At 46.9% G+C, this 23,377-nt stretch overlaps 2 protein-coding genes across 3 annotated transcripts in view; both read left to right on the top strand.

Annotated features, from left to right (window-relative positions):
* Positions 1 to 1,546: 1,546 nt before the first annotated feature.
* Positions 1,547 to 23,377, top strand: part of ZNF669 (zinc finger protein 669) — a 47,385-nt gene continuing 25,554 nt past the window's right edge. Inside the window, exons 1-2 of one of the 2 annotated variants that reach the window (XM_078357086.1) lie at positions 1,561 to 1,662; positions 12,922 to 22,751. In XM_078357086.1, coding sequence (XP_078213212.1) covers positions 22,692 to 22,751 — 60 coding nt within the window. In that variant the 5' untranslated portion in view covers positions 1,561 to 1,662; positions 12,922 to 22,691. Of the gene's footprint in view, positions 1,663 to 12,921; positions 22,752 to 23,377 lie in introns of both variants that reach the window. The other variant, XM_035280924.3, reaches the window with a different exon arrangement.
* Positions 1,561 to 13,504, top strand: LOC144576395 (ERV-BabFcenv provirus ancestral Env polyprotein-like). Its single transcript, XM_078357082.1, has 2 exons — positions 1,561 to 5,903; positions 10,647 to 13,504. The coding sequence occupies exon 2, from the start codon at positions 11,326 to 11,328 to the stop codon at positions 13,039 to 13,041; it is 1,716 nt and encodes a 571-aa protein (XP_078213208.1). The 5' UTR covers positions 1,561 to 5,903; positions 10,647 to 11,325; the 3' UTR covers positions 13,042 to 13,504.

Raw genomic sequence — 23,377 nt, 5'->3', positions numbered from 1 at the left:
CACACTTGTTGATGAACAGTGTCAATCTCTAAAATATTTTTTTTTTTTGGTTTTCTTTTTTTAATGTTTTTATTTTTTCTCTCTCTAAAATATTTGAAGAGATTTATTCTGAGCCAAATATGAGTGACGATGGCCCATGACACAGCCCTCAGGAGGTCCTGAGAACATGAGCCCAAAGTGGTTGGAGCAGTTTGGTTTTATACATTTGCAGAGATATGAGACATCAATCAAAAACATTTAAGATATACAGGCCAGGCGCGGTGGCTCAAGCCTGTAATCCCGGCACTTTGGGAGGCCAAGGCGGGTAGATCACGAGGTCAAGAGATCGAGACCATCCTGGTCAACATGGCGAAACCCCGTCTCTACTAAAAATACAAAAAATTAGCTGGGCATGGTGGCGCGTGCCTGTAATCCCAGCTGCTCAGGAGGCTGAGGCAGGAGAATTGCCTGAACCCAGGAGGCGGAGGTTGCGCCAGCCGAGATCGCGCCATTGCACTCAGCTTGGGTAACAAGAGCGAAACTCCATCTCAAAAAAACATTACTTTGGTCCAGAAAGGCAGGTTCTAGGTAGGTGTAACAGTTTTCTGATTAGCAATTGGTTGAGAAGGTTATTATCAACAGAAAGGAATGTCTGGGTTGTATTAAGAGGTGTGGAAACCAAAATTTTGTCATGCAGATGAAGCCTCCAGGTAGCAGGCTTCAGAGACAAGAGATGCTAAATGTTTCCTATCAGACTTAAGGTCTGTGTCAATAGAGTGCTGGAGGGTATAATGAGGCATGCCTGACCCCCCACTTCCCGTCAGAACCACTCTTTCAGGATAACTTTGGAATGTCCTGACAGAGAATTCCATTCAGATGGCTGGGGGAGAGCTGGGGGCTTAAAGTTTTGTTTACGCACTCAGACCAAGTAAGTAAAGATTTGATAGCTGAGTGGATGGAACTTCGGAGTTTCTGGGCAAATAATGATCGGACGCTGGAATGTAAACTGGCATAAGGATTATGGAGTGCACCATCCCTATGAACATGCTATTTTATTGTAGTCTATACACTAGAGCAGTGTTTCCATCTGTGTAATACGACCCATTGAAGATTCACAAATTAGTTTACTGGGTGAGAACAAACATCTTTTAATAGGTTCGAACAGTGTTAACATTAATTTTCTGTCAACAAATTTAAAGTACAAGAGACACGATTCTCATTCTTTGGGATTCATCTGCAAAAAATAGATGTAGGTTCCAAAACTACAGAACCTTTCGCCAACAAAAAAACCCTAACGGTGGATATCACAGATCGGTGCGCCCACATGGCGCTTCCCCATCCGCCCCGCAGCGTCCCTGGCTGCGAGTCCTGGGTTTGATAAAGAAGCGGAATCCACGGCGCTTCCCGTGAGAAAGAGCAATTCTGACCCTCAGGCTCCCGGGGACCTGCGGAACTGACTTCCCAGAGTGAACACACTTCCTCTCTCGGATCACCCCAGAGGCCGCAGAGGCGCTTGGGAAATGTAGTCTCCCTCCTTCAGGAGAAGGAGCTCCTGGGCTCCTTCTGCGCATGCCCCACCCCGCCCCGCCATCTTGCCCGGTGAATTTGAACTTTACCTTCTGTGGACTGCCCGCAGCTCTGGGGTCGGGTTGGGCGTCCCGGAAGGTGGTTACGAGGGCGAAGGTGAGACCGCGGCCTTGGGGGTCCTTAGGAGCGAGACGGGGCTCCCTTGGTGCGAGGGTGGGGGGCTTGGGCGACTGAGGCTGCGCCGTCCCTTGGCGGTTGCGTCTGAGGCGGTGCTGGGAAGGACAGGTGTGGCCTTTGGGTCCAGAAGCGGTTCGGGAATCGGACGGCCAGGGTGGGCCCGAGATGGTAGCGGCGTTGTGGGCTGGGGGTTGGCGGGGCTCCCCCGGCTAGAAAGGCATCTTCCAATATGAGACTTCATTGAAAATCTGCTGCTGAGTGTAGCCACCTTCATGGATGATTTTGGTCGGATCCGGGTAACTTGCGGCGCTTCCGTTGGCTGCTTCAGCCTGCACTTTGATGTTACGGAGACGGCTTCTGTCCCTAAACCGCGTGACCCAACTTGTGCTTGCTTCCGCCTTTCCCCGTCTCTCTCAGTCTTTATAGAACTGAACAGACTTGTAGCCGCGTTCGCTGTTTCGCTTTCCTGTCTCGTTTGCTCACTGGAATAGTGCTTTTCCTTTCCCATTGCGCTCACAGCTTGGCTGAGTGGCGCATTCCTCAGGAAATTATCTCTGGTTTTTGATGTAAAGTGACAGATTTGCAACTCTTCTTTTTACTTGAACACTTAGAGACCATTATATGGTTTTTTTTTTTGGTTTTTTTTTTTTGAGAGGGAGTTTCGCTCTTGTTACCCAGGCTGGAGTGCAATGGTGTGATCTCGGCTCACCGCAACCTCCGCCTCCTGGGTTCAGGCAATTCTCCTGCCTCAGCCTCCCAAGTAGCTGGGATTACAGGCACGCGCCACCATGGCCAGCTAATTTTTTGTATTTTTAGTAGAGACGGGTTTCACCATGTTGACCAGAATGGTCTCGATCTCTTGACCTCGTGATCCACCCACCTCGGCCTCCCAAAGTGCTGGCATTAAAGGCGTGAGCCACCGCGCCCGGCCCATTATATGGTTATTAATTGTCCTAATTTTAAAGTTTTTGTGACTCAGAGAATAAGGGAGTTGAGGGGAGAGAGAGGCAGGGAAATGGCCAGTCCATGGAGCAGTCAGAACATGGGCAACATTCCTCACTTTAGTTTGTCGTTTTATATGAGTGTGATTTGTAGCACCCTCCGCTCAAACAATTAAAATAGTGACATCGAAAAGTACTGATCCCATTGGCTGGATGCAGTGGCTCACGCCTCTAATCCCAGCACTTTGGGAGGCTGAGGTGGGCAGATCACCTAAGGTCAGGAGTTCGAGACCAGCCTGGGCAACATGATGAAACCCCCTCTCTACTAAAAGTAGAAAAATTACCCCGGCGTGGTGGTGTGTGCCCATAGTTCCAGCTACTTGGGAGGCTGAGGCAGGAGAATTGCTTGAACCCAGGAGGCAGAGGTTGCTGTGAGCTGAGATTGTGCCACTGAACTCCAGCTTGGGCTCCATCTAAAAAAAAAAAAAAGTAAACCACAGATCACTATAAATGGATATAACAGTAAAAAAGTTTAAAATATTGTGAGATAAAATGAGCACATGCTGTTGGAAAATCATGCTGATAGACTTGCCCCACATGGTTGCTGAAAACCTTCAATTTGTGGAAAACACAGTATTTGGTAATCCTAGTGAAGTGAAGCACAGTAAAACAAGGTTGTATTGCTTTGACTCCATATGAAATTTAAAGTCTTTTTTTTTTCTAATTCTCTTAAGGATGTCCATGATAGTTTGATGGGAATAGCATTGAATTAATTACTTTGGGCGGTGTGACCATTTTCATGATACTGATTCTGTCCATGAAGATGGAATGTTTTTGCGTTTGTTTGTGTCCTCTCTGATTTCCTTGAGCAGTGGTTTGTAGTTTTCCTTGAAGAGGTCTTTCATGTCCCTCCTTAGCTGTATTCTTCGGTGTTTTATTCTCTTGTAGCAATTGTGAATGGGAGTTCATGATTTGGCTCTCTGCTTGTCTATTTATTGTTGGTGTATAGGAATGCTTGTGATTTTTGCACATCGATTTTGTATCAAGCTTTTTTTTTGTATGAAGCTTTTGGGTTGAGATGATGGGGTTTTCTAAATACAGGATCACATTGTCCACAAACAGGCAATTTGACGTCCTCTCTTTCTATTTGAATACTCTTTATTTTTTTTCTTTTGCCTGATTGCCCCGGCCAGAACTCCCAATACTGTGTTGAATGGGAGTGGTGAGAGGGCATCCTTGTCTTCTGCCAGTTTTCAAGGGGAATGCTTCCAGCTCTTGGTAATTCAGTATGATATTCACTGTATTTCATTCTACCCTCATTTATTTCTTGGACTGGAGCTCTCTCAAACCAAGTCTGTCACCACACTTGATGTCTAGAAATATGCTGGTGGTCTCTTCTTGGTATTTCAGAAAGAATTTGCCCATGTATTTCTGCCTTAAAAGAAAGATGAAAAAAAAAATTGGCTTTGAGAATGCCAGTAGATTCCAGGAATGTTGTTTGACTTTTTGACTAGTGTTTCTGTTTTGCCGCAATTAAATAAAACTCCTGTTTGTTGTTAAGATTCCTTAAGATTAGGAACTGCAGTCAATTTACAACAAATGCTGTTTTAGAAAACTTTGCCGTGAACAAGCCTATCCTTTTTTCTACAGTACTTTCTGTGGCTTGCATGAGCCCAAGTGGTTAATATTACAGTTTTTCCCAGTTAATAACCTGTTCTTGAAAATCATAAAAGTCCTTTTTTGTTCTTTCCTTTTTGTTTTGTTTTAGAGACAGTCTCACTTTTGTCACCCGAGCTGGAATTCAGTGGTGGGATGAGTCACAGTTTCAAGGGGAATGCTTCCAGCTTTTGCCCATTCAGTGTGATATTGGCTGTGGGTTTGTCATAAATAGCTCTTATTATTTTGAGACATGTTCCATCAATACCTAGTTTATTGAGCGTTTTAACATGAAGGGACGTTGAATTTATCGGAGGCCTTTTCTGCATCTATTGAGATAATAGTCGTTTTTGTCACTGGTTCTGTTTATGTGATGGATTACGTTTATTGATTTGCACATGTTAAACCAGCCTTGCATCCCAGGGATGAAGCTGACTTGATCGTGTCGGATGACCTTTCTGATGTGCTGCTGGATTCAGTTTGCCAGTATTTTACTGAGGATTTTTTTTTTTTTTTTTTTGAGATGGAGTCTTGCCGTGTTGCCCAGGCTGGAGTGCAGTGGCACGATCTTGGCTCATTGTAACCTCCACCTCCCAGATTCAACTGATTCTCCTGCCTCAGCCTCCCGAGTAGCTGGGATTACAGGCGTGTGCCACCATGCCCAGCTATTTTTTTTTTTTGAGATGCAGTTTCGCTCTTGTTACCCCGGCTGGAGTGCAATGGCACGATCTCGGCTCACCGCAACCTCCGCCTCCTGGGTTCAGGCAATTCTCCTGCCTCAGCCTCCTGAGTAGCTGGGATTACAGGCACGCGCCACCATGCCCAGCTAATTTTTTGTAATTTTAGTAGAGACGGGGTTTCACCATGTTAACCAGGATGGTCTCAATCTCTTGACCTCGTGATCCACCCGCCTCGGCCTCCCAAAGTGCTGGGATTATAGGTGTTAGCCACGGCGCCCGGCCATCTGCCTTAATTTCATTATTTTCCCAGGAATCATTCAGGAGCAGGTCCTTCCATTTCCATGTAGTTGTGTGGGTTTGAGTGAGTTTCTTAATCCTGAGTTCTAATTTGATTAATGTTCAGTAGAAAGTCCCGCCACCTTTCCCCCAGGCTTCTTGCCCGCCACCATCCCCCCAGGCTTCCTGCTGCCGGGAGGACAGCCCCCAGGTGCTGCTTTGTTCTGCCCGACAACAAGCAGCAGCCAATCACCACGGTAGAACAGCCCGCCAAGCCCCGGCCAATCCTCAATCGACACATAACCCTCTCAGCTACCCCAGCAGTCTGCCCAGAGACGGACAGCCTATCCTAGGCTCCCATGACACACCGTCAGCCCTGTGCCCACGCCCCGTCCACCCCCTATAAAATCCTCCTACCCCAGCTACGCAGCCGCAGCCAGCCCAGATCCTCTTCCTTCCCTGGCCTGCCCGCTGGTCTCAATAAACCTGAATTCGGCTTCCAACTCTCGAGCTGTTACTTGGGATCGGGTACCGGGCAGGGGTCTACAAGGGGTCGCACATTTGGTGCCGAAACCCAGGAGCGAGGGTCGCTAGCCCCCCTAGCGACCCCCTCCCTCCAGCAACCTCTCCAGCCCTCCTCCAATTTGGCCTCAGCACTCCGGACCAGGTAAGTCCTGTTTCTTACCTTCTCCTTCCGTGGTGCGTGTGGCAAAGACCCTTCCTCTCAGTCCCACTCCACGGATCCCTCGCCAAGCGCCGGCCGGCCCGAGCAGGATCCCCCAACCAGGCTCCAGGAGCCTTGGGTCGGCAGACAAGGGACGCCTTCTCTGACCCACCCAATCCAACACCATTAAATAGGAACGATCAGACAGGGGACGCCTTCTCTGGGCTTTCCTATCCACCTTCCTCTGGGGAAGCTGGTGGGTTGGAGGGATGCCTCCCCTCCACACTACCCCAGCCCACTCGGATACTGTTCCGAGACCGCCCTCGGCTGGCAGGAATCCTTTGCCGCGCGCATCATGGGGAACGTGGAGTCCAAAATTCCTACAAACACCCCACTAGGTTGTTTACTTCTTAACTTTACCCGCTTGGGCTACTCCCAAACCCTTAGGCGAAAGAAGCTTATCTTCCTCTCCCAGGTGGCCTGGCCCCAGTACCAGCTCGATAACAGGTCGCATTGGCCCCCCACTGGCACTTTCGATTTCAATGTGCTCCGCAACCTAGATAACTTCTGCCGCCGGGCCGGCAAAGATAAGGAAGTGCCCTATGTTCAGGCTTTTTGGGACCTGCGTTCCCATCCTGACCTCTGCTCTTCTTGCTCCACTCACCAAGTCCTTTTAGCCTGAACCCCTCCACTGCAGACCCCTACCTCCCTAACCAATCCACCTCCCTATACCCTACAGGAAGAGATGCCTGACCATCTGTCTTCCCCGCTTTGTTTCCACTCCGGAAGTTTCCGCCCCATCTAGCCCCCCTCCCTCTGTTCCTCCTTCTCCCCTCCCACCTACACCTTCCGCTGCCCCCCCGACCGCACCTCCACTTGTCTGCCCTCCACCTCCCTCTCCCGTAGCAGCCCACACCCGTACCAAGACTTTAGTGCCTCCCTCTGTCATAGCGCCCCTATGGGAAGTAGCTGGGGCAGAGGGCCTCGTCCGAGTCCATGTCCCTTTTTCTCTCCAAGACTTGGCCCAAATTGAACGCCGCCTCGGGTCCTTCTCGGCAGACCCCTCCACCTACATTAAAGAGTTCCTGGCACGATATTCGGGTCATCTGTACATCGACCCTCTCTGCCGAAGAGCACGAGCGCGTCCTAGCGGCAGCCAGGCATCAAGCAGATAGAGATCATGCCATAAACCCCAACCAAGTCCCAGTAGGTACAGAAGTTATTCCCACCACAGATCCCCAGTGGGTATACCAGGACGGAGCTGGCTCCCACATCCCAGCTCGAGACCGCATGCTTCAGTACCTGTTGCGCGGGTTAGAAGCTGTATACAACAAGGTCGTTAACTATGATAAGCTAAGAGAAATTACACAGAAGCCAGATGAGAACCCTGCCCTTTTTCTCAACCGCCTTCAGGAAGCCCTTGTCAGCTATACCTGCCTAGACCCAGCCTCCCAAAATGGTGCTACTGTCCTAGCTTCCCACTTTATTTCCCAATCTGCTCCTGATATCCGAAAGAAACTAAAGAAGGCCGAAGACGGCCTAGAGACTCCTATACAAGATCTGGTTAAGATGGCCTTTAAAGTCTTTAACGCCAGGGAAGATGCAGCAGAGGTTGCCCGCCAAGCTCGATTGAAGCAAAAGGTTGCGCTGCAGACCCAAGCCCTGGTGGCAGCCCTACGGCCGGCAGGAGCCAAGGGTCCGAATAGCCGCTCTAAGCCCCCGCCGGGGGCGTGTTTCAAATGCGGCAAGGAAGGACATTGGGCCTCTAGTTGCCCTCAGCAACGGCCGCCCACCAGGCCCTGCCCCCTCTGTCAGCTCAGTGGCCACTGGAAATCAGAGTGCCCCCAGGGATCTAGGACCCCGGCCAACAGAAGCCAGAGTAGTGGACCAAGGGGTGCCTCTCCAGGAGGGCCAACCCTTGATCCTCCAGCTCGGGAGTCTGGCTCTCCTGACCACCTATACCCTGAGCTACTGGGGCTTTTAGACGACTAGGGAGGCCCAGGCTCGTCGACCCCAGTAACCCCTGCCGAGCCTAGGGTGTCACTTCAGGTAGCGGGTAAAAGCGTTTCCTTCTTGCTTGATACGGCGGCTACCTACTCTGTACTTCCCTCATTCCGAGGCCAGACTGTACTTTCCCAGGTCTCTGTTATGGGAATCGATGGAGCCACACACACTCCGCGCCAAACCCCACCGCTCACATGCATGTACAATACTGTCCCGTTAGCCACTCTTTCCTCATTATCCCCTCTTGCCCTGTCCCCTTGTTAGGACGGGACATCCTAACTAAACTCAGAGCCCATATTACTTTTCCCACCTCCCCCCAACCTCTCCTATTAGTTGCCCACCACCTCAGCTCCGACCTAGAACACGCTTCCCCAAATATCACTCTCCCTGAAGTACACCCTAAGGTATGGGAAACGGACACACCTGTAGTAGCCACACACCACAAGCCAGTCAAGATTTGCCTCCAGGAACACTCCTCCCGATTTCTTTGCCGGCCTCAGTTTCCTATTGCCAAGAAACACCGCCTAGGACTTCGCCCTATCATTGAGAGGCTAAAAAGTCGTGGCCTCCTAGTACCTACCAATTCCCCATGTAACACTCCCATCCTCCCTGTCCGGAAACCTTCAGGGGAATACCGACTAGTCCAAGACCTTCGACTAGTCAATGCTGCAGTTGTCCCCATACATCCTGTAGTCCCAAACCCATATACTATACTCTCCAAAGTCCCTTCTAATACTACCTTTTTCTCAGTCCTTGATCTTAAAGATGCTTTTTTCACCATCCCCCTACACCCCGATTCCTATTTCATCTTCGCTTTCACCTGGGAAGACCCACTTACTGATACCTCTTGTCAGCTCACCTGGACAGTCCTCCCTCAAGGTTTCAGGGACAGTCCTCACCTGTTTAGTCAGGCCCTTGCAACAGACCTCCTAGGCTGCCGTCTAGCCCCCTCCGTCATTCTCCAGTATGTTGATGACTTGCTTGTCTGTTCCCCCAGTCAGGAAGAATGCACCCGAGCTACCACTGCTCTACTTAACTTTTTAGGGGACAAAGTGTGTAGAGTTTCCAGGAAGAAAGCTCAACTTGTTACCCCGTCAGTCATCTACCTAGGCCTGCAGCTCTCCCCAGGGAAGAAGTCCATCATCCCCGATCGACTACAGGCTCTAAAAACCCTCCAGTCCCCACAGTCAGCCGCCGAAATACTCTCCTTTTTAGGAGTAGTAGGATTCTTTCGGCATTGGGTTCCGAACTTCGCCCTCCTGGCCCGACCACTATACCAAGCCGCCGCAGATACCCCTGAAGGCCCACTTACTTCCCAGGGGACAGTTACTCGAGCTTTTCGCTCCTTCCTGCAAGCGTTATGTGCTTCATCTTCTCTTGCTCTGCCAAACCCCAATCTCCCTTTTTGCCTATACACGGACGAAAAGGCTCACACCACGATAGGAGTACTTGCTCAACCAGTCGGTAGCACCCTCCTTCCTCTAGCATACCTCTCCAAGCAGCTCAGCCCCACAGAAAAAGGGTGGCCCCCTTGCCTTCGAGCCTTGGCAGCGGCCGTTACGCTTACAACAGAAGCTCTTAAGATCAACCTCCAACAAACTCTCAAAGTATTCTCCCCCCACAGATTGCAGGAACTCGTGTCTAGTCAGGCCTTACCACACCTTGGGCCGTCCAAGATACAGCTCCTGCACCTTCTATTCCTGGAAAATCCGGATGTCTCCCTCTCTCACTGTTCTGCTCTTAATCCAGCCACCCTCTTTCCTTCTCCCGCTGCCCCAATACTAGACCACCAATGTCTTGAAGTCATTGTTGAAACTCAGTCTCCATGGCCAGATCTATACTCTACCCCCATTGAGGCCGAAGCAACACTCTTTGTAGATGGGAGCTCCTTCCTACGCCCAGGAAAACCCCATATTGCTGGATATGCAATAGTGACCCCTTCAGACGTCATTGAGACTCATTCCCTCCCCTTGGGAACCACCTCACAACAGGCTGAGTTAGTCGCCCTCACCCGGGCTCTCAAGTGGGCCAGGGACAAAACTGTCAAGATATACACAGACTCAAAGTACGCTTTCCTTATTGCACACTCCCATTGTATGATCTGGAAAGAGAGAGGATTCTTGACCACCAAGGGCACCCCGGTAGTTAACGGAAAACTTATAGCTGATCTTATCTCAGCCATCTAGCTTCCAAAGCAAGTTGCCATCATTCACTGTCGAGGACACCAAACCTCCGGGTCCCTAGTAGCCCTAGGTAATGCTTTTGCGGACAGGACGGCCAGGGAGACAGCACAAACCTGCCCACCCCCAAAAGAAATCTACTTTCTGTCACGCTGCTACAAACCCCAGTATTCCAACTCTGAGCTCGAACTTTTACAGCAAAACCCTGGAGTGACCTTTAGGGATGGATGGGCCTTCAATCACAACCTTCTGATACTTCCTCAAGCACAAAAAACTACCATCATAAAAGACATCCATGATTCCCTTCATATCGGGCCTAAAGCCCTGCTCCACTTCCTCCTGCCCATATTACATCCAGAAGGGCTTTCCTCCCTTATTCACCAGGTCCATGCCCAATGCCTCATTTATGCGAAGACCAACCCCCAAGGAGCCTGTCATCTCCGTCAACAGCTCCACCAGTTGCGTGGATCTTTACCAGGACAAGATTGGCAAATTGATTTTACTCACATGCCAAGACATAAACAATTTCGGTTCCTGTTAACCATTGTTGATACTTTTTCAGGCTGGATCGAAGCTTTTCCCACCACTTCGGAGTCCACCGACACTGTTGCTGCCCATCTCATCCAGGACATCATCCCTCGGTTTGGGCTTCCAGCCACTATTCAGTCAGACAACGGCCCAGCCTTTGTCTCCAAAGTTACTAATGCTGTCTGTGCTTCCTTAGGAATTCAGTGGAAGCTGCATGCGGCCTACCACCCCCCAGTCATCGGGTAAGGTAGAACGGGCTAACGGACTCATCAAGTATCAGCTTACCAAACTCTCTCTCGAGCTTAAGCAGTCGTGGGTCTCTTTACTACCGTTAGCTCTTACCAGGCTGCGGGCCCGCCCCCGAGGAGCCTCACAGCTCAGTCCATTCGAGCTCCTATACGGGCGACCCTTCCTGCTATCCACTCCACCTTCTCCGGAGAGTTCCCCCCTGAACACCTACCTTCCCTATTTTACTCTCCTCAGACATCTACTCAGGGAACACGCCAACGCTTCCATACCCCAAACCTCAGAAATTTCACCCGCTCTGGGAAAGGTTGCTCCCGGTGACTCCATTTTCATTAAATCTCTCACTCCAAAACCCCTCTCACCCCGGTGGGAAGGGCCCTATACTGTCATTTTAGCTACCCCAACGGCCATCAAAGTTGCTCAGATTCCATCTTGGGTCCATCTCTCAAGAGTAAAAAAGTATCCCGATGGCCCTTCCAGTTCCCGTTGGGAGTGTGTTCCTACTGGTCCTCTATCACTTAAGCTCTTTAAGCCCTGAATTGTCCCTAGCTAACCCACAGTATGTCTGGAGATTTTTTCTCACTGAAAATTATACCAAAACTACCGAGATTTGCTCAACCCCTCCTTACTCTCATAACCACCTCTTAACCACGACAGATTGCCCCACCACAGGATGTGCATTTCCCATCCAACTAAACTTCTCCAACCTTAACAACGTCCACAACACCCACCCATTGCTGTGCCTTCACTTTAGACAGAAAGGTGACTGCCAGACCTCCAGTTGGCACTCTTGTCTGGGATGTGTTTGGGGCACCTGTCAGCTTGACCCCACAGCTGATGAAGACGAGCAGGAAGGCCGCCACCCTTCCCTCCTTAAGAGAACCAAAAAATTTGACTCAGAAGGCAATCCCAGCAAAGAAACCCAGCTTACTCTAACCATTACAGATCCCTGGGACGATAGGTGGAAAACACCTCAAAAAGCCTCAGTCTATGAGGACAGCACCACAAGTTATCCGTCCTCACACTTATATATCTGGCGAGCATATGTCCTCACTTCTCCAGAAATCCACAACACGATCCAAGTACAAGAAACTACATTAAAAACTCAGCTAACCCCCTTCTCGTGGTTAACCCTCATGAGAGAAGGCCTAAAGCTTGCCAATCAGACAGGGCTGACCAATCTGACCTCTTGCCTCCTTTGTGCGACTCTTGGACAAACTCCTCTAGTCGCAGTCCCGACCATGTTTCCTACAAATCACACCAACGGGACAGGCCGACACCCCCCAATCCCAGATGTCCCACTCTTCTACCTCAACACTTCACTCTTTCCGGCCTGCTACTCTTCTCAGGGCTCAGACCCCACATGTAACAGGACCCAACAGCTCACAACCAATCTAACAGCTCCTCGAGGCTTTTACTTTTGGTGCAACGGTACCCTGTCCAAACTACTAACCCAGTCCGACCTTAGAGGACGTTCCCGCTGTCTCCCTGTCGCCTTGGTCCCACGCCTCACTGTCTATACACCAGCTGAGTTCCTTATGATGCACACTAGCATGCCTTCCGCACGCCCCAGCTCCCATCGTCAACGAAGAGCTGCCTTTCTTCCCATAGCTATCGGGCTCTCCCTCGCAGGATCCGCGGCTGCTCCAGGCCTAGGAAGTGGGGCCCTGATTAATACTCACCAGGCCCTAGCCCGCCTTTCCTCACAGCTACAGACTGCAATTGATGACTCTGCTGCCTCCCTAGCATCTCTCCAACGACAGGTCACTTCGGTTGCCCAAGTAGCCCTACAAAACCGAAGGGCTCTGGACCTGCTTACGGCCGAGCGAGGAGGGACCTGCATCTTCTTACAGGAAGAATGTTGCTACTACATCAATGAATCTGGAATAGTAGAAACCCGTATCGAAAATCTCCAGAAAATTAAGACAGAGCTACAAAATCACAAGTTCACCACCGAAGCCACCACATGGTGGTCGTCATCCATGTACACCCTCCTATCCCCACTGATAGGGCCTCTGCTTATCATCTGCCTTTTCTTACTTGTCGCCCCGTGTTTCTTTCAGTTTTTGCAGCGCCGTTTCCAGGAGCTTACCCGGATCACTATCAACCAGATGATGCTACAATCAGTCCCCAACCACCCAGATTGCGCATATACCCCACTACCGACCTCCCAGGCTCCTTAAAGACCCCACTCCGCCCCTGTCCAGCAGGAAGTAGCCAGAACGACTCCGCCGCCCTTTGTCCTTTTTTAAGGAGTTGGGAATGTTCGGTAGAAAGTCCCGCCACCTTTCCCCCAGGCTTCTTGCCCGCCACCCTCCCCCCAGGCTTCCTGCTGCCCGGAGGAGAGCCCCCAGGTGCTGCTCTGTTCTGCCCGACAACAAGCAGCAGCCAATCACCACGGTAGAACAGCCCGCCAAGCCCCGGCCAATCCTCAATCGACACATAACCCTCTCAGCTACCCCAGCAGTCTGCCCAGAGACGGACAGCCTATCCTAGGCTCCCATGACACACCGTCAGCCCTGTGCCCACGCCCCGTCCACCCCCTATAAAATCCTCCTACCCCAGCTACGCAGCTGCAGCCAGCCCAGATCCTCTTCCTTCCCTGGCCTGCCCGCTGGTCTCAATAAACCTGAATTCGGCTTCCAACTCTCGAGCTGTTACTTGGGATCGGGTACCGGGCAGGGGTCTACAAGGGGTCGCACAATTACATTATGGTCTGAGAGGCTTTGTTACAATTTCAGTTCTTTTGCATTTGCTGAGGGGTGTTTTAATTCTAATTATGTGGCTGATTTTAGAGTGAGTGCCATGTGGCACTCAGAATAATGTATATTCTGTTGTTTTGGGGTGGGGAGTTCTACAGATATCTATTAGAGTCACTTGATCCCGAGTTGAGTTCAAGTCCTGAATATTCTTTTTATTTTTTATTTTTCTTTGAGACGGAGTCTTGCTGTCGCCTAGACTGGAGTACCATGGTACAATTTCAGCTTACTGCAACCTGTGCCTCTCGGGTTCAAGCGATTCTCTTGCCACAGCCTCCTGAGTAGCTGGGATTACAGGCGCCTGCCACCACACCTGACTACTTTTTGTATTTTTTTAGTAGAAGTGGGGTTTTACCATGTTGGTTGAGCTGGTCTGAAACTCCTGACCTCACCGTCCTCCTGCTTTGGCCTCCTAAAGTACTGGGATTACAGGCGTGAGCCACTGCACTTGGCCATATCCTTTTAATTTTCTGTCTCGTTGATTTGTCTAATAGTGACAGTGGATGTTAAAGTCTCCCAGTATTATTGTGTGGGAATATAAGTCTCTTTGTAGTTCTCTATGAACTTGTTTTATGAATTGGGGTGCTCTTGTATTGGTTACATACATATTTAGGATGGTTAGCTTTTCTTCTTGTTGAACTTATCCCTTTAACTTTATATAATGACCCTCTGTCTTTTTTGATCTTTGTTGGTTTAAAGTCTGTTTCCTCAGAGACTAGAATTGCAACTTCTCCTTTTTAATGCTTTTCATTTGCTTTGTAAATTTTCCACCATCCCTCTATTTTGAGCTTCTTTGTGTCTTTGCACATGAGATGGGTGTCTTGACTACAACATACTGATGGTTCTTAACTCTTTATCCAATTTGCCAGTTTGTGTCTTTTAATTCGGACATTTAGTCTGTTTACATTTAGGGTTAATGTTGTGTGTGAGTTTGATCCTGTCATGATGCTAGCTGGTTATTTTTCATACTAGTTGATGCTTTTCTTCACTGAGTCATTGGTCTTTATATTTTTGTGTGTTTTTCTATGGCTGGTAACGGTTTTGCTTTTCCATATTTAGTGTTTCCTTTAGGAGCTCTTGCAAGGCAGGCCTGGTGGTGACAAAGTCCCTCAGCATTTGCTTGTCTGAAAAGGATCTAATTTCTCCTTTACTTATGAAGCCTAGTTTGGCTGGATATAAAATTCTGAGTTGAAAGTATTTTTTTAAGAATGTTGAATTTTGGCCCCCACACTTTTCTGACTTCTAGGGTTTCTGCTGAGAGATCCTTGCTATTCCTTTTCTTTTTTCTTTTTTTTTTTTTTTTTTGAGATGGAGTTTCACTCTTGTTACCCAGGCTGGAGTGCAATGGCATGATCTCAGCTCACCGCAACCTCCGCCTCCTGGGTTCAGGCAGTTCTCCTGCCTCAGCCTCCTGAGTAGCTGGGATTACAGGCATGTGCCACCATGCCCAGCTAATTTTTTGTATTTTCAGTAGAGACGGGGTTTCACCATGTTGACCAGGATGGTCTTGATCTCTTGACCTCGTGATCCACCCGCCTTGGCCTCCCAAAGTGCTGGGATTACAGGCTTGAGCCACCACGCCCGGCCGATCCCTGCTATTCTTATGGGCTTCCCTTTGTAGGTAACCTGACCTTTCTCTGGCTGCCCATAACATTTTTTCCTTCGTTTTGACCTTGCAGAATCTGATTATGTGTCTTGGAGTATCTTGTGGAGTATCTTTGTGGTGGTCTCTGTAATTCCTGAATTTGGATGGTTTCTTGTTTTGCTTGGTTGGGGATATCTCCTGGATAATATCCTGCAGTGTGTTTTCCAACTTGGTACCATTCTCCTTGTCTTTTTCAGGTACTCCAATCAGTTGTAGATTCAGATTTTTCACATAGTCCCCTATTTCTCAGAGGGTTTGTTCATTCCTTTTTATTCTTTCTCTCTAATCTTGTCTGCCTGCTTTATTTCAGCAAGATAGTCTTCATCTCTGATATTCTTTCTTCTGTTTGATCCATTTGGCTGTTGAGACTTGTATATGCTTCATGAAGTTCTCGTGCTGTGTTTTTCAGCTCTCTCAGGTCATTTATGTTCATCGCTAAACTGCTTATTCTAGTTAACATCTCCTCTAATCTTTTTTTAAGGTTCTGAGCTTCTTTGCATTGGGTTAGAACATGCTCCTTTACCTCAGTGAAGTTTGTTATTACCCATCTTGTGAAGCCTACTTCTGTGAATTTGTCCATGTCATCCTCTTTCCAATTCTGTGTCCATTGCTGGAGAGATGTTGCAATCATTTGGAGGAGAAGAGGCACTCTGACCTTTTGGGTTTTCAGCATTTTTTGGTTGACTTTTTCTCATTTCATGAGTTTGTCTAGTTTTGATCTTTGAGGCTGCTGACCCATGGATGAGGTTTTTGTGGGTACTTGTTTTGTTGATGGTGTCGTTGCTTTCTGTTTTTCTTTCAGTAGTCAAGTTCCTTTTCTGTAGGGCTGCTGTGGTTTGCTGGGGCTTGATTCAGTCCCTGTTGATCTCGTTTGCTTCTGCACCTTGAGATGTCACTCAGGAACACTGGAGAACAGCCGAGATGGGTCCCTGCTCCTTCCTCTGGAATCTCTGACCTTGAGGGGCACCAACCTGATGCTAGTAAATGCTCCTGATGGGATGTCTGATATCCCCTGTTGGGGAGTCTGACCCATTTGGGTGGCACGGGAAGCAGGACCCATTTAACATGGCACTTTGGCTGTCCCTTGGTGGAAGGGGTTTGCTACACTCGGGGGAAACCCACTCGTCTGGGCTGCCCAGATTCCTCAGAGCTAGCAGGAGAAAAGATTAAGTCCACCCTTCTCCCTAGGGGCTGAAGTCCAGGGAGATCGGAGTTCTGTTCCTAAGTCCCTGGATACAGTTGGAGTTCCTGCAGGGAGGCCCTGCAGCTGTAGCGTTGGCTGCTGCCCCTCCTCCAAGGATCTCAGACTGCTTAGACTGCAGACAGCTGCAGCAGTGGTGTTGGCCACTCCTCTGTCTGGGAACTCATCAGGCTTAGGTTGATTCTAGCCAAATGGCTATTGAGACTGTGCACCTTCCTGATTGAGACCCAAGACCCCAATGGCATGGGCTCCCTAGTGGGATCTTCCGATCTGTGGGTTGCATAGTTCTGTGGAAAAAGCATGGTTTCCCAGACAGGGTGGCACTCTCACTCACCATCTCCCTTGGCTGGGAGTGGGGGCTTTCCTGCCCCTTGTCGCTTTCAGGTGGGCTGCTGCACTATACTTTTCTTCTTTTCTCTGCATAGGTCATGCCAGCCACCTAGTCAATCCTTATAACAGAATCTGGATACCTCAGTTGCTGATGCAGGATTTGTACACTGTTTTGGATCTTTTGGATGGGAGCCTCCTATTGCCATTGCTTCTAGTTGGCTTTCTTGGCATGCCCCTCCCCCTTTTAATTTATATTATAAAATCCGGCTTGGCATGGTGTCTTAGGCCTGTAATTTCAGCACTTTGGGAGGCCGAGGCAGATGGATCACTGAGGCCAGGAGTTCAAGACCAGCCTGGCCAACATGGTAAAACCCGTCTCTACCAAAAAAATACAAAAATTAGCTGGGTGTGGTGGTGCATGCCTGTACTCCCAGCTACTCAGGAGGTTGAGGCAGGAGAAACATTTGAACCTGAGAGGTTGATGTTGCAGTGAGCCAACATAGCACCACTGTACTCCAGCCTGGGCAACAGATTGAGACCCTGTCTTAAAAAAAAAAAGTCTGGCCAGGCGCGGTGGGCTCAAGCCTGTAATCCCAGCACTTTGGGAGGCCGAGGCGGATGGATCACGAGGTCAAGAGATCGAGATCATCCTGGTCAACATGGTGAAACCCCATCTCTACTAAAAATACAAAAAATTAGCTGGGCATGGTGATGCGTGCCTGTACTCCCAGCTACTCAGGAGGTTGAGGCAGGAGAATTGCCTGAACCCAGGAGGCGGAGGTTGCGGTGAGCTGAGATCGCGCCATTGCACTCCAGCCTGGGTAACAAGAGCGAAACTCCGGCTCAAAAACAAAAAAGTCTGTCATCTCTCTTTAATATTTCTATCTGTGTCACAGGTATATTTGCTCTACTCTAGACTTTGCTTCAGATTGTCTGTCTCATTATTTCTCTGTTTTTTTTTTAACTACACCAAGTCAAGTCTTTCTTCCACAGGAGCAATTCATACAGCATAGAAATACGCAAATTATGCCTACCATGCCTGAGACAGTCTTGCTTTGTTACCAGGCTGGAGTGCAGTGGTGAGATCTCAGCTCACTGCAACTTCTGCCTCCCAGGTTCAAGCAATTCTCCTGCCTCAGCTTCCCAAGTAGCTGGAACTACAGTTGTGCACTGCCACACTCAGCTAATTTTTGTATTTTTAAGAGAGACAGCGTTTCACCATGTTGGCCAGGATGGTCTCGATCTCTTGACCTCGTGATCTGCCTGCCTTGGCTTCCCAAAGTTCTGGGATTACAGGTGTGAGCCACTGCACCTGGCCAAGGGTGCCCTCTTATGCAGGCACCCATGTAACCTCTTGTGAAGTCATAAGAGTAATACCTTAATCCAGTAGAATTGATGGTCTTAAAAGAAAAGGAAAGGAGAGAGAGCTGCCTGTCTCTATTATATAAGGACACATCAAGAAGGTGTCATCTGTAAACCAGGAGGAGATACCTCATTAGGAAATGATTTGACTGGCACCTTGATCTTGGACGTTTCAGTCTCCAGAAATGTGAGAAACAAAATTTCTGTTGTTTGAGTCACCCAGTCTGTGGAATGTATTATGACAGACACAGCTAACTAATACAGGAAGGAAGGACCAGGTTTTGGGTGAACAGAAATATAACCTGCCACACACTGTCTATTCTTGTTCAGTTTTCCACAAAAGTGTTTTTCTGGCTTATCTATATCTAAGAATGTGTTGTTTTCATAGGATGATATTAAAGTATTACACTGACTTAGGAAGAATTGGCTTCTTTATGATGTAGACTCTTCCTGTTCATAAACATAGTGTTTCTTTTTATTTGCTTAATTCTCTTTTGTATCCCTCAGTTTTTCCCCCCTCCCACCATGTAGCTCTATGCTAATTTTGTTAAATGTACTGCTATATGCATTGTCTTATTGTAATATGAATATTATTACATGTATGAAGACTTTTTATCGTCTGGTTATATATTGAGCTTTCTAATTTGGAATAGTTTTAGAAGAATCTCTTGGGTTTTCTAGGTTTAAATCATATGCAAATCATAGTCTTTCTCATTTTGGTTTTTCTTCATTTGAATTGAACAGTACCTCTTGTACAGTGCTGAATATTTCTAGAGATGGAGCATAGGTGTCTTCCAGTGTTGCCTCCTTAAGTGTGATGCTGCTCTTTGGACTCAGATATGTCTATTTTAACATTTGAAGAATGCCTTTTATTACAAATGGGATGATTTATTATGATTTTTTCTTATACTTTAAGTTCTGGGATACTTGTGCAGGTCTTGCAGGAATGTTACATAGGTATACACCTGCCAGTACACCTGCTATTGTGGTTTGCTGCAGCCATCCCCCCATCACCTACGTTAGGTATTTCTCCTAATGTTATCCCTCCCCAATCCCCCCAGCCCCCCAACAGGCCCCGGTGTGTGATGTTCCCCTCCCTGTGTCTATGTGTTCTCATTGTTTGAACGCCCACTTATTAGTGAGACCATGCAGTGTATAGTTTTCTGTTCTTGTGTCAGTTTGCTGAGAATGATGGTTTCCAGCTTCATCCATGTCCCCGCAAAGGACATGAACTCATCCATTTTTATGGCTGCATCGTATTCCATGGTGTATACATGCCACATTTTCTTTATCCAGTCTATCATTCATGGGCATTTGGGTTGGTTCCAGGTCTTTGCTGTTGTAAACAGTGCCACAGTGAACATACGTGTGCATGTGTCTTTATAATAGAACGATTTATAAACCTTTGGGCAGATACCCAGTAATGGGATTGCTAGGTCAAATGGATTTCTATTTCTAGGTCCTTGAGGAATCACCACACTGTCTTCCACAGTGGTTGAACTAATTTACACTCCCACCAATAGTGTAAAAGGGTTCCTGAGAAGCCAGTGGAGCCCCTCAACACCTCGGATAGCTGCCAGGCACACATGGTGCCCCTGGCTTCCCCAGAGACCCCAGGAAGGGCTCCTTCTTAACAAAATGGGGGTCCCACTCTTACCCACACATGCAGTGATATCCACACACATCAGAGAATGAAACTCTTGCTGTGCTGATGTGAGAGATGAATATCCCTGCCCCACATTTCCCAGTGTCATCCCCACATGGTGCTGAGCTTGGGGTGCCCAAGCCAACAGCCCACTGATGCAGCAGCCTGAGGGATACTGTGTCCTGGAGGGACCTGCGGGGCCTCAGGGGCATTTCGCAGTTAGAGCATCTCCTTGACTTTGTCATTCACTGGTCCTGTGCTGAGTTTCCTCCACTGTAACACAAGGGAGAAATTCCACCCCACAGAGCTGGGGACCCAGCAAGGCCAGGACACCAGGTTAAATGGCTGGAATGTACAAAAGCTGGCCGAGAGGCCCTGCCCAGGGTATCTCACCCTGGGACTGAGGCCCACCAGTCCATGGCTAGGCCAGTCTATTGGGGAGGGCTCCCAGTTCCAAGTCCCTGCAGTTGAGGCCCACAGTGCACCGGGAGAGGCACAGGATGGGATGGAGTGTGGAATGACGCCCCGTTATAAGAGCCCCGGGCAGAATTTAGAGAACCAGCATTATACTGAGACTTGAGCTTAGACTGCTGTCTTCCACATTTAAGGACCCTTGTAATTACGTTAGGCCAGGCTTAGAATTCAAGTTAATATTCTTACTTTAGAGTCACCTGATCACCAACCTGTATTTCACCTGCAGCATTAATTATGCGTTGTTATATACCGTGATACATTTCTAGGCCCTGGGGGTGAGACATAGGCATCTTTTATAGCATTATTTCACTTACCACAGGGCTAATTAACTACGTCTTTAAAATAATCCTGACTTTTCCAGTTTTGTTTCTATCCCGGCATACTACGTAAACTTTTTTTTTTTAATCTGAGTAGGAAATCGCTAAAATCCAACTCTCAATGTTAAAGGACAAAGATCACCTTTCTCTGCTTTATGACATCGATGTATTTGCATTAAAATAATTGCATGGCAGTCCTTTTCTTGAGACTTTATAGCGGAATACTTTCTCATATCTTGGAAAAATACTAATTTCTCTAATAGTAAAGATAATTCCCCATGTCTTAAGGAAGATATCTCTGTATTAGAATCCTTTATAAACACACAATTTCACTGAATAATTTTGTAATTACTGTCTCTTATTATTGTCCTAGATACATGTACGTAAGTGCAGTATATTAGGAAAGTGAGTCACATATAGTGAATTCACAGAGATTTACAGATATACTGTGTATAAGTCATATCCCATAAAGAAATAATGAAATTAGATAAAATAACATAGGTAAGAATTTTAATGTTTTTCTCTCTCTCCCCATGGGGTAAGCAGATCATACACTCTAATTCATGCCACACATTCTCTAAATGTTTAACTCATACTGCAAAAGCATGTTATTGTTATCTGGTGAATTATTAAACGTGTTCTTTAATGAGATTTTTGAGGTCATTTATGCTAAGTCTTGAGGAAAGGAAAGTGGTTTTCATAAACTAGAATTAAAAACTAAAATATAAGGGAATTCAGGGGATCATAGCGGATGGGAGGAAGGACTAGATTGCAGCTTTGGAAAGAGGAACATTTGAGGCTTGCATCGTGAATTTTAGCTCCAGGTGGACTGCAAGAACAAATCAGCAATCCCAAGAGGACAAAAGCCTAAAATTCATATGCAACCAAAAGAGAGCCACATAGCCAAAGCAAGCCTAAGCAAAAGGAACACACCTAGAGGCATTACATTACCTGATTTCAGACTGTACTGTAAGGCCATAGTTACCAAAACAGTGTGGTACTGGTATAAAAATAGGCACATAGATCAATTGAACAGAATAGAGAACCCAGAAATTAACCCAAATACTTACAGCCAACTGATCTTTGACAAAGCAAACAAAAACATAAGGTGGGAAAAGGACACCCTTTTTAACACACAGTGTTGGGACACATGTAGGAGAATAAATCTGGATCCTCATCTTTCACCTTATGTAATAATCTACTCAAGATGGATTAAGAACTTAAACCTAAGTCTTGAAACTACAAAAATTCTAGAAGATAACACTGGATCAATCCTTCTAGACATTGGCATAGGCAAGGATTTTATGACCAAGAACTCAAATGCAATAAAGACAAATAGCTGGGACCTAATTAAACTAAAGAGCTTTTGCATGGCAAAGGAACAGTCAGCAGAGTAAATAGAAAACCTATAAAGTGAAAGAAGATCTTTACAATCTACACATCTGACAGAGGACTGATATCCAGAATCTGTAATGAACTCAAACAAATCAGTAAGAAAAAAACAACTCCATCAAAAAATGGGCTAAGGACATGAATAGACAGTTCTTACAAGAAGATATACTAATGGTCAACAAACATGAAAAAATGCTTAACATCTCTAATAATCTGGGAAATGCAAATCAAAGACGCAGTGCAATAGTATGTTACCTCCTGCAAGCCATAATAAAAAAAACCGTATATGTTGGCATGAATGTGGTCAACAGGGAACACTTCTACACCGCTGGTGGGAATGTAAACTAGTACAGCCACTATGTAAACTAGTGTGGCGATTTCTTAAATAACTAGAAGCAGAACCACCATGTGAAAAATGAAAGTAAAACACAAAAATAAAATACATAAATTTTATTTCTCAACATAAGCTTCATCACGTTCAAGACATTTCATAAGCATAATACTGACCTTTAGTCTATTCCTATAAAAACTAAAGTCCTAGGAATTTAACTATGTCAAGACGGTCTTTTTTACATTATTAACCGAAGAAAAATGGGTGTCCTTAAAATTTTTTTTTAATCAGAAAAGAAAAAGAAATTAGTGGGATCCAAATCAGGGCTAAGGTGGATGCCTAATACTTTGCTATATTGAAAATTGTCTTTCTTTTTCATGAGAAGAATGAGGAGGAACATTACTGTGGTGGAGAAGAATTCTCTGTTGAAATTTCCTGTAAGTTTTTCTTCTAAAGCTTTGCCTAACTTTCTCAAAATACTCTCATAATAGCACATGTTATTGGGGTTTTTGGTTTTTGGTCCTGTAGAAAGTCAACAAGCAAACTGCCTTGAGCATTCTAAGACACTTGCTGTAAGCTTTGTTCTAGACCAGTCACCTTTTGCTGTGACTGGACCACTTTCACCTCTTGGTAGCCATTGCTTTGATTGTATTTCTGACTTGAGGATTTCACTGGAACTGCTGTATTTGAACTCCTCTTACAATTATTTGAAGAAATGCGTCAGGATCTTGATTCTACTTACATAAAATTTCACTTGAAAGCTCTGTTCTTGTCTGCAGCTGATCAGGAAGCAAGAGTTTTCTAATCTATTGAGTGAAAAAATTTTCAAAATTGTGTAAATGTAACCAATTCAGATGGCTATGGTGTTGGCTGTTGTTTATGCTGTTGTCTTAAAGCAGGGCATGAACAAGATTAATTTTTTCTGGTAAATTAATGTGAATTTTCTGCCACTGCAGGCTTTATCTTCAACATCTTATCTCTTTTTTCAATTGAGTTATTCATTTGTAAACTTGCAAATGTCCACATAAACTTGTCATAAAAAATCAGTCATTTTACTATTTTT

This window comes from Callithrix jacchus, chromosome 19, assembly GCF_049354715.1.
Source record: "Callithrix jacchus isolate 240 chromosome 19, calJac240_pri, whole genome shotgun sequence".
NCBI classification, from domain to species: domain Eukaryota; kingdom Metazoa; phylum Chordata; class Mammalia; order Primates; family Cebidae; genus Callithrix; species Callithrix jacchus.
This window is presented reverse-complemented; position numbering and strand designations above follow the sequence as displayed.